Here is an 11,742-nt window from a genome sequence, read left to right as displayed (position 1 = left end):
TCCTTCCTAGAGGTGGCTGAATGGCATAGCCTGTCAGGTCCCCTGGGCCCAGCTGAGTGAGAGGAGCATCTTCACGGAATGCCGTCTGTCCCCTGACATCAGATGGTTAGCAGAGGCTCTGCTTAGCTTGCTGGTCTCTCAGAAGTTCCCTCACTTTAGTTTCTTTCTCTCTAAGAACATACAGCTTTGCAGCACGCAGCTGCAGAGACAAAGAGTTACTTCCCTGTGGTTCCTCATTCTCTCACTGGACTCTGAGACACTTTGGAACCCCCAAACTCCATCTCCACAGCCAAGTGAGACTGGGAACCCACTTCCAACCCAACTGGGACTCATCTCCCTGGGGTTCAGACCCAGTGTTTCTCTCTTGGTGGGCTTCTGATAACTTAAAGTAGCATTTAGTAATTTTTTAGCTTTAATATTATTGGAGGTGTGTCATGAAATGGTCCAAGAATGGAGTCGTAGGAGGAGACTTCTGAGAGCTTGAGAGAACACTACAAGGAAACAAGACAAGAGTCTTATGACCTCAGTTTCTTCAAAACACAGAACTGTTCTTGGAACGCTTTTTCGTGCTCCTCCTGGGAGTAGTGGATAGTTTATTTCAGATTCCTCATTATTGCTTGCTGGTGTTATTCAAGTAAATGCCTCTATGGAAAAACATGTTTTTGCCAATTCTGACTTGTCCTTGTAACTGTACACTTTACTCACGTGATTCTCTTTAGCCCTCAGAATATAAATTGTCTGATGCTCTGAATAAAGTTGCTACTGCATGAGACTTTAGTCCACCTCCTCTATCAGCTCTATTCCCCCAGGTCCCACCGCCTCTAGAAGAGGTGGAGTTGGATGGTCTGTCGACATCATAATCACCTCGGCAGCTTTTGGGAGCAAAGCCATGCCTAGAGGCCACTGCGGCACAGCAGAAGGTGTCTTCCTCAGCAGGTAGTCTCAGCAAGAAAGTTAATTTGATGACAGAGCACAGATGCATTTTAAAAAGTACATTTACTTATTTATCATCCATCCATCCATCTGTCCGCCCATCCATCCATCCATCCATCCATCCATCCATCCATGTGTCTGTCTATCCGTCCATCCGTCCGTCAGTCCGTCCATCCATCCATCCATCCATCCATCCATCCATCCATCCATCCATCCGTGTGCATGCACACTTGTGCCATGGTGTGCATGAAAATCAAAAGAAAACGTGTACTAGTAGATGCTCTCCTTCCAGTGTATAGGGTCCGGGGGATTGAACTCAGATCATCAGGTTTGGTAGAAAGTGCCTTTACCTGCTGAGCCATCTTGGCAGTCCTAAGACTCAGTTTTGCTACATTTAGGCTATTCAATACCAAAATGTTTTAAATAGAGTAATCTTTGAAACCTCTTTTTCAAAGAGAATCTTTTATAATTCACTGCCCAAGACCAAGGTCAGTCCACTTAACCCCTGCACTGCCCCACTGTTCTTATTTATATGTATTTTTATATGCTGGCTTCCATTACTTTTGTTTATATGCATTTTTGATTTGCGTTTGAAGCAGTTTAAAAGATTAATGCTGAAATCTTTGAATTTATATGAGTTGGTGAGCATTATCATACAGAAGCACCAACAAAACCACCACTTAGATTTTTAAAAATTCATGCGCAAACAAACTATTCTTTTACTAATTAACTTTGAAAAAGAAAGCCTAATTGCATAATGCAAGATTTAATAGCTGACAGTCAACAGCCAGGCTTGATTCTCTATCCACAGTCTGATACCGCAGCCCATTTCACTCTGTTTTGTTTTACACAGGGGCTCATTATACAGCCCTGCTCACCTTCCACTCCATCCTCTTCCTGGCTGCAGAGTGCTGGGATAACAGGTACATCCTGCTGTGTCCAGCCCCTCAATGTTTTACAAAGACAGAGAAAGGACATGGTCCCTTGGCCCTTGGGTGCAAATACACAGAGCCTTAAAGAATGCATACACAGCTGTGTATGTATCTGTGACTGTACACAAAACAAACCACTTCTCTTGCACACAGTCTCTTCATGAGTTACCTACATGTTTAACTGGAAGCGTCACTGAATGCCAGTAACATCTAATTTGGTTTACATAGAGATTATTCAGAATTGATGTCAATATATTCAATCGAGTATTTGCTTAAAGTATCTGCTACTCATTAAATAAAAAGGACACATGAGCACCCAAGAAGACCTTCAGTGGTGTGTCCATCCTAACAGAATTGACCGAGAGTGAGCGGAGGAGACAGGAAAAGGACAGAAGGCAGAGAGGTCACAGAACACCTCTGCAGAGCATTTTCACTCGCAGTATTGGCTTGTTTGGGGGTACACTCACCCCGCATGGCTAAAGGCTTGAGGCTCACATCTTCAATCCAGCAGATTCTGGACTGAGCAGGTGTCTGGAGGTCCTTACTGGTTCTGGTCTCCTTCTTTGGGCTGACAATTTTGAATGAGGGTGAGACGTAGAGTGTTTCCACAGAGGACTGTTTGTGGAACATGGACTCTGACTTGGATATCCTCACACCCAGGCTGACGAACTCATCTTTACCTGATGGCCTAAATGCCTGTATAGGTGTCAGGGTTTCAAAGCTTTTCAAAGCCGTCTGCTTTTCCTGAGGAGTTTGTGGGGGACTTTCTGTGGGAGTATTTGCGATGGTCTTCTCCAGTCTCTTGCCTAAACTCATATCTGTCTGCATCGATGGTCTTTTTTCTGAGGGAGTAGACACAGCATCTGTAAAATAGCAAGTACCCCAAATTAAAACTGAAACATTCCATTTACAATCCATTTTAATAAATAGGATCTTTCCTATTTAGTCTTCTGCTTTCCTACTAGGCTGGTATGTTCTATTTCAAGTACCCCCAGGCTATAACTGATGCCTTACTCATTTGGTGGCTGCCTCTCTCAAAGGCACTAAACCACAAGGCACAGGAAATTTCAAATGACTTCCCTTTAAATATTTCTCCCTTCATCCACTGATCTGTCTCTGAGCCACTCTATTTCTAGTACCTTCAAACCTTCATCCTTTACACAATAAACTAGACAAAATATACATTATTCTATCCTACGGAACCCTCATCTCTCCTGGAATGAAAGCTGTCTCTTCCCAGGAGGCACATTCAGAAGCACCTCAGGGGCAGCATCATTTTAATGAATCTTTTGTCTGTGTGGAGGACAACACATTTTTTTTTTTTACAGAGCTCTTCTGATGGTTACTACAAGGCAAAGTTTCTGTCCATCTTGTCACTAAGTAGCCACAAATAGACCAAAGCACCAGGAGAGCCTGGGACAGACCAGGTAGCATGACCAGAAGGGACTGAAGTAGTGTAAGAAACCCAAACCTCTGATGAACCCACACATCTGGACTGACTTTCCAGATGGGCCTGGCTCCCAACCCTCAGTGTGAGGAACTGTTCTCAGAGAGTTTCATTCTAATCTGAATATGGAAGAAAAAATTGTTTCTTAAGAGATCGGGTTCTTGAAACTGGAATCATACCACAGTGAAAGGGGTGTGTATATTCTCTGGCATGTCCACCAGGAAGGAGGACACAATCTGTGGAGTTCGCTGTTAGGCAGTTATACACATCACAAAGCACACCATATGGTACTTCAGAATGCACCCATGCAGGCTCTCAGCACCTCCAGAGGCTGGAGAAACCCTTCTGGTATTTACTCATAAGTAGAAAGTTCAAGAAATGTATATTAGTTGCTTCAGTGTCGTGGTGCAGCTAGTCGAGGTTTGTGTGATCACTCAGCAAAGATGCCCGAGGAAACACAGACCAGCCAATGGAGGAGGAAGAGGTTAGGACTTTGGCCTTTAAGGCAAAAAATTTCTAGTTAACGTCCTTGGTCATCAATATTTTCTATTTGAATGAAGAGATATTTCAAATTCATTAGATGCTCTAGGTAGGATCAGAGATGAGAGTGTGACAGACCCTGGTAAACTACTCTGGGAAGGAGCTGCACATTAATCTCATTCCCAACAAACAAGATCAAACCGATACTGGAACTGGAATGGCCAAGGCTGACTTGATCCATAACCTTGGCACTACTGCCCAGTCTGGCACCCAAGCCTTCATGCAGGCCTTGCACGCTGGTGCACACATCTCTATGACTGACCAGTTTGGTGTGGCTTTTTACTCTGTGGATTTGCTTGCTGAGAAAGTGACTGATCACCAAGCATGATGATGAGCAGTATGCTGGGGATCCTCGGCAGGGGCATCATTCCAGTGAGGACTAACCAGGTGAACCCGTGGCCATGGAACAAAGGTTATCTTACATCTGAAAGAAGAGCAAGCCGACTATTTGGAGGAAAGGAGAATAAAGGAAGTTGTGAAGGAACATTCTCAGCTTAATGGCTACTCCGTGACTCTCTTTGTGGAGAAGGAATGTGATAAGGAAGTCGGTGATGCTGAGGCTGCAGAAGGAGGAGAGAAAGAGGAAGAGAAAGAAAAAGGAAGTAGAAGATGCTGGTTCCAGTGAGAAAGAGGAAAAGGATAGGGAGAAGGAGAAGAAGGAGGAGTACATGGATCAAGAAACACTAAACAAAACAAAGCCTGTTGGGACCAGAACCCCTGGTGACATTGCTAATGGGGACTATGGAGAGCTCTGCAAGAGCTTAGCCAATGACTGGGAAGAACATCCAGCAGTAAAGCAGTTTTCTGTTGAAGGACAATTGGAAGTCTGAGCCCTTCTTTTTGTCCCAAGACACGCTCCTTTTGATCTGTTTGGAAACAGGAAGAAAAAGAACAGCATCAAGCTGTACGTACAGAGTTTTCATCATGGGTAACTGTGAGGAGTTAGTCCCTGAGTATCTGAATTTCTTTTTTTTTCTTTCTTTTTTTATGAAGAAATTTTCTATTCACTTTACATACCAACCACAGATCCCCCTCTTCCCTCTTCTCACCCCCCAAGTATCTGAATTTCATTAGAGGGGTGGTGGATTCCGAGGGTCTCCCTCTAAGTATTTCCCATGAAATATTGCAGCAGAGCAAAAATTTGAAAGTTATCAGAAAGAATTCGGTCAAGAAATGCTTGAATTATCCACTGAACTGGCAGAAGATGAAGAGAACAACAAAAAGTTTGATGAACAGTTCTTAAAAAACACAAAGCTTGGAATTCATGAAGACTCTCAGTCTCGGAAGAAGCTTTCAGAGCTGTTGTGACGGCGCACGTCTTCTTCTGGGGATGAGGAGGTTTCTCCCCAGACTACTGCCCCAGCACGGAGGAACCAGAAGCACATCCATTTTATCACAGCTGAGCCCAGGACCAAGCAGCTAACTCGGCCTTTGTTCGACAGCATGGCTTAGAAGTGATCTGACTGACTGAGTCCATCAATGAGTATAATGTCACAGCTGAAGGATTCTGAGGGCAAGACCTTAGTGTCAGGTACCAAAGAAGGACTGGAACTTCCAGAAGATGAAGAGGAGAAAAAGAAAACAGGAAGAGAAAGACAAAGTTTGAAAACTACAAAATTATGAAAGAAATCTTAGAGGGGAAGGCTGAGAAGGCCAAAGTGATCGGTGAAATCCCCATGTGGTATTGTCACAGCATGTACTGGTGGACCACAAACATGGAGAGAATCATGGGAGCTCCAGCCTGCAAAGACAACTCAATGAGAGGTTACAGGGCAGCAAAGAAACGCCTGGAGATAAACCCTGACCGCCCCACTACTGAAACCTTCAGGCAAAAGGCAGAGGCTGACAAGAATGACAAGTCTGTGAAGGATCGGGTCATCTTGGTGTGTGAGCTACACTCTTGTCTTCCGGCTTCAGTCTGGAAGATCCCCCGATACACGCTGACAGGATCTACAGGATAATCAAGCCTTGTCTAGGAACTGATGAAGACGATCCCATTTCAGACAATACCAGTGCTGCTGTAGCTGAAGAAATGCCACTCCTTGAAGGAGATGGCAACACAGTGCTCATGAAGAAGCAACTGAGCTTCATCAGGAGAACCATGTGCTCAGTGCTTCCTACAGTCCTTCTGATGACACAGCTTCAGGGTTTGGGTAACATTTAATGCCGTATCTGTGCCGCATGAAAACTAAGGGGAAGATAAGATTTCTTTCTGCTTCTTAGACTGTGGTACTGTCAGCTTGTTTCAACAGGTTGGGGGAACATTTGTTTTAAAACAAAAGGTAAGCAATCAGAACTATTTAAGCTGTCGAGCTGGATTCCTTAGTAGACCAAACATCTGTCACTGAAGTGTCCTAAGATATAGCTTCATGTTTAAAAGGGAAAAAAACTGTTAAGATGCCTTGAATATCAACTAGAATGTACATTTAAGTTTTTCATTCCTGTAGTTAATTCTGCATGTACTAGTCTTAGAGGTAAGAACACAAGCTGAAACAACTTAATAGAGAGAGAGAGAGAGAGAAATTTATTTTGCTTTCTACCAGGAATCACACTTATTCTAGTCATCACATCTTTTCATTTTTAATTTTTTTCCTTTTTAGAGTTTTGAGACAATGTCTAACTCTGTAGTTGAGGTTGGCCTAGAATTCAGGATCCTCCTACCTCTGTCTCTTGAATCCTGGGATTTCAGCTTTCTACTGTAGTATCTGGCTTCTATCTTTGAAAATTCAAGTACCACTTCTTCTTCAATGCCCTGATCCTTCTGTCTAGGCCTTGTCTGTTATGGCCTCTGCTACCAAAGACTGGAGCCTGGTGAGCAACTGTAATACTTTGTTCAGTCAAGCCTTGTCCCAGGATACTAACAGTTACCTTGAGTTCTCTGTGTCTCAGCACCCAACGGTGCCGGTCCTGGAGGATGTACTCAAACAATGTCTTTTCAATGGAAGGAAAAATCCAGACACAAGAACCAAAGAGAAGGTAATGCTTTTGTTTTTCTAAATTTAACATAGTTTAACAACTTAATAACAATAAAAGGAAACAGAAAATTGGTAGATGAAAATAACCTCTTCTGAAATATTACTAATTTGCATATGACCCAGTTATATTTAGTTGGTAAAAGGCTTTGTTAGAAGCACTAATATATCCTAGTAGGAAACTAGATTCATGGTACTTCAGAATGCATGTGTATGTTACTATATTTGCTTTAAGTACTCCTTAAAGGGAATTTTAGTTAAATATTTCCCTTGATTCTCCATTATATTTGAGAAAAGTATTTTGCTCTTTATGTAATGAAATCACTTTAAAATTCAGTGATATGTAAAATAGGACAGCCCAGGATGACAATGGCTTTCCCATGAAAATATCCTAAGAACACTCAACCCAAATATCAGCATTGTCGTGGGTAAAGACTCGAGATGTCATGTTAATACTTAGTACAAAAGCTTAAAATTAAACACAAGCTTAAGAATTCAATGAGATGGCAGGGTCTGATGAGAGGAATTCGCTGAGAGGCTCACGATGTAAGCTCTGCCTGGGAGGTGGAGGCAGGAAAATCAAGAGTTCAAGGCTAGTTACATGGAGAGTTCAAGGCCAGTTTGAGCTACATGAAACCTACCTCAAAGAATCAAAATAAATAAATAAATAAATAAATTAATTAATTAAATAAAAATTCAACATCACAAGTTAGACTAAAGTCCTTCTATTTTTATCAACCCCTTTCCTGATAGTCTAGGAAGAATAAACTGCAAACTGGTTGCTTAGACTTGTATTAAAACTAGTAAGTGGTTTTTTTAGCTGTGTCGGGAATTGAACTGATGTATCCCCAGACCTGATGACAGGGGCTAGGGATACAGCTCAGTTGGCAGAATGCTTGGGAAAATGATTTCAAATGCATAGCACATTATCTTAAAAAGAAAAGTGTTTACTTGAACAGAAAATGAAAGCGTTCTGAAGATTCCGGAACAAAGCTGCCTTGGTTTTCTCTGCTGTCAGCCCAATTCCACACACATACACCCTTCTGTGAAACTTGCCAAATCGATTCTCTGTAATCACTGCTTTAGTTATTTATAGTTTGTATGTGGACGTCCCTTCCTATGCTAGTGACCAACTCCACACTCCATGGGTTCTGAAGGCTCTTCACGGCTTACTTACCAGAAAATGACCCACAGCCAGGCTGTGCTGCGTTTTCAGACTAACCCAGGCCTCCTGATCCCTGCATCTTGCCCACCAGCCAACACCCTCCTGCTTCACTCGTTTAAATCCTACCAACCCCCCAAGAGCCATCTCAAACAATTACTGCTTCTGGAAGCTATTTCTAATAGATAGCACTCCACCCTAATCCATGCCTTTTCTGAAATGATAAAACATACTTCCATGAACTCAATATTTTACTTAATTACATACAACATAGCACCGATCATATATGAGGTTCCTGCACTCTGACCTTACAGCCTACAGGATGCTTTTGCACAGGGAAGGAACACAAGGGTCTGCTAAATTTAAGTAGTTCCTAATGTGTGTTTCCCTGACATCAGCTTTACATGCTGGTCCTGGCCATCAAAGCACGCTGTATGTGAAACCTAAAATCAAGAATGCTCAGTCCAACAACTGTTGGGGCTGGGGTTCAGTTCAGCAATTGAGTGTCTAGTACAAGGAAAGTTCTGTGTTTGATACTGAGTATCATGAAAATTAACAAGGAAGGAACAGGGGAAAGAAAGGAGTGGGCAATGAAGGGAGAGAAAGGGCTGGCTAACTGATACCTACTCTTTACTCTGGGCTCTCTACAGGCTCTGGAGAGACACTAAGTAGGCCAATCATCCAGCAATACAAATACAGTAAAAAGTCAGAGCGGAGGAGAAAGATGGGCAAGTGCCCGAGCTAATGGAATTTCAGCAAAGGAAGAAGGCTGGAACAGCAGGGCAGGCACAAGCCACTCAGTGTTATTAGTTTTTAGTGTGTGTGTGGGTGGGGGGTGCTTCAGCAGAAAGACAGGAAAAAGCCAGGGCTGGGGACCTCTTCACTGTCAGGCAGGAGTTGGCAGGAAGGAAACAGAAATCGTGGGACACTTTCGGAAGCTTGTTTCTTAGTCACCTTGAGGGAACTTTGCTCTCCTGTTCTCCAGGCAACCACCTCGCCGCTGCCTTCTCCAGCCCTCTTTTCCTCTGAAATGTAGGCAGTGCATCCTCAACACTTCACTTTTCTGATCTATAATCAAGTATCATTTACTCCTAGACTTCAGCTACAAGTAGGATGGTCTGTTTGCAATCCATTCACACATTTTTAACCCCGGTCTCTGCTGAGTTCCGCTGCTCCTTTGGGGAGACTCACCAGCCTGACCTGTCCCTGATCTCTAATTTTCTACTACTGATGTGGTCATCAACTTCCGCAGCACTTGGGTTATTTTGGATCTTCCCATCTGCTCACTTGGTCCACTCCACACAACCCTCCAGAATGCCTGGTCCTCAAACTATCTAACACAGTTTACGGCTCTGCATGAATTTACCCCTCTTGCTGGGTCTCCATCACTACCCTAGTAAAAGTGGCGCCCAGCAACGCTTTCCTGTCTTCACATTCCACACCCTTCCTGGTGCTAAGTCTCCACCCAGCTGTTCCTTTTGCCTAAAATTCTCTCCCCTCCTTACGTCTAGCCAGGGACTGCCACCTTCCAGGCTGGTACCCCTCAGATGGGTCTATGCTTTTGCTCATGGGCATGCCTCAGCCTGCAGGACTCTTTCCACTCTGACAAAGATGATTTCATTCTTCAGGGCCCAATCCAATTTCTTGATGAAAAACATTTTTAACCTTTCAAGTTAAAATGAATCTGTTTTCCTTACTCATTATTGCATAATGAATGCTGTATGAATACTGACTTTTCTTTAGCCAATCTCATTATTTCAAATGTATCCATTCATTTGACAAACACGTATTAAGGATGAGGATGTGTCCAGCAGTATCCTTAGCTCAGGGATCACAGCACTAAACAAATGTGTTGTTTCTAACTCAGTCTGATTTCCTGTTACCTCTAGTACAGTGATACCCTGCAGAGCACAAACCCTGTTGAAGCTGTTCAATCCACAGGCAACTGGCAGAGTGTCTGATAGTCATTGCTGTCCCAAAGATCTGGTCACTAAAATCAGTTCATCTGCAGATCCAGGAGGAGGAGAGGATATCTTGATGTAGTCTTTTGAGAGACAGGGAGATACCTAGAGATCCAGGGGCTTATTCAGACCACACAGGATTCAAGGGCAGAGGAATAGATGCCAGACTCATGAATTCAATATTCTTCTGCCTTGGGGAACTGAAGAAGGGACTGTGAAAGTTGGCAGATCCAGCTGTACCCATAAGGTTGTTCTTCACTAACAATCCCATGCCTAGGATGTGTGCTTGTGTCCATAACTGCTACATGACCCAGACTTTCCTCAGGATCACTTTGTTCATCTGTGAGATGCAGGGCATGTGAGCACGATCAAGCTGGTCCATATGTGTCTGAGCCTGCTCATCATCTCCTGGGAAGAGGGTTTTCAGGAAGATGGTTGCTGAACACATGACGAATGAACAGCATTCGTGGATGTTTTTTTAAAGCTCTCAAGAATATGAGGGCTCCGATGGAGTATAACATCAGTACTGCCTTTCTATATTGGAACACAAATATGTGAATGCATACACTGCAAACACCAATGTGATTGTTCCAGAAGGCTTCCCAACCTTTTCCAGGAGAGAATTTCTGTGAATTCCACTGAAATAGCAGGGAGGAGTTCTGAGTGAATTAATTTGGCTGGCTGGCTTTATCTGGTTTCTCATTTTCTTTCCATTTAAAACTGAATGTCAGAGCTTTCTTTCAAGCATCTATCCAGCTGACTCCTCAATAGGAGGCTCAGTATTAAATCATGAGACGGCACCAGCTCGCCTTAGTCACCTGCCAATCTACCTGATTAATACAAAATGGGACCCTGAAAGGCGGGTCATCCCAGGCTTGATAGTTATCCTTCAAGAAGCAGCACGTTCTCTGTGGAAGAAACTGGGCTGCGATTTCCACACAGACCAACATGAACATGCCTGAAGCCAGAAAACAGCAATAACCTCCAGCCAAAGAGACCAGCCTGCTCAGTGGGTCAGGAGTGGTCTGGCTAGTTCACAAGTGCGAGATCATTCTGACAGAGACTTCAGTTTGGTTTGGAGTGAAGAAACTTTGCCGACAGACAGGAACACCCCATGTGACTCCTTTTTTATTTTTCAGCAATTCCATGGGCTTGTTCTAGGGACTATAATCATTGCGTGTTATTATGTATTTGTTATTATAAATCTAATAATGGGCGTTCTGGTCCAACAGAGGCAGCACTGTGCTTCATTCTCTTGTTGGTCTGACGCATAGGATCCAATTACAGCTACAAAGGAGAGAGCTGGCAGACATGCCCGAAGATGGATGCCAAGATACAGCTTTCTGGAGTTTAAAAAGGCATAACTGAAGGATTTTTTCCCTTTTAGTAATTAAGTTAATCAGAGGAAATAGGATGTGAAGATTATAATGAGGTCATTTTGCTAAGAGGCCACAGTTACAAATTATTAACACAGAAATGATTTAAATTGCTTACTAATGTATTGGTTTAAAATAGGCAGGTCATTAACCTAAAATGGATATTGCATGTAAAGTTAAATCATATGCATGACACAAAAAATTGTAGTTTTTTTTTCTTGTGGTGCACACACAAAATCCTAAATAAATTATAAATCTGAACAGCTACCAGTTTCTTAGGGTCTGTGCTAAGTGTGAAATAGTTGCATGATCACATTCAACTGTGTTGCAACTACGACCAAATATGAAAGAAGAGACATGTTCAAAGCAGGAGCCCTGAGACTCACAAATATATGGACTGGTTCTTTCAGAATGAGTTG

General features: G+C 43.0%; 1 protein-coding gene and 1 pseudogene across 1 annotated transcript in view; one reads left to right on the top strand and one right to left on the bottom strand.

The window, feature by feature from the left end:
- Positions 1-11,742, bottom strand: part of Enthd1 (ENTH domain containing 1) — a 117,193-nt gene that overhangs the window by 17,982 nt on the left and 87,469 nt on the right. The window contains exon 6 of the mRNA XM_059247596.1: positions 2,333-2,728. Coding sequence (XP_059103579.1) covers positions 2,333-2,728 — 396 coding nt within the window. The remainder of the gene's footprint in view (positions 1-2,332; positions 2,729-11,742) is intronic.
- LOC131897087 (heat shock protein HSP 90-alpha-like) lies at positions 3,756-6,016 on the top strand (annotated as a pseudogene).

Source organism: Peromyscus eremicus, chromosome 20 (assembly GCF_949786415.1).
Source record: "Peromyscus eremicus chromosome 20, PerEre_H2_v1, whole genome shotgun sequence".
In the NCBI taxonomy this organism is placed as follows: Eukaryota; Metazoa; Chordata; class Mammalia; order Rodentia; family Cricetidae; genus Peromyscus; species Peromyscus eremicus.
This window is presented reverse-complemented; position numbering and strand designations above follow the sequence as displayed.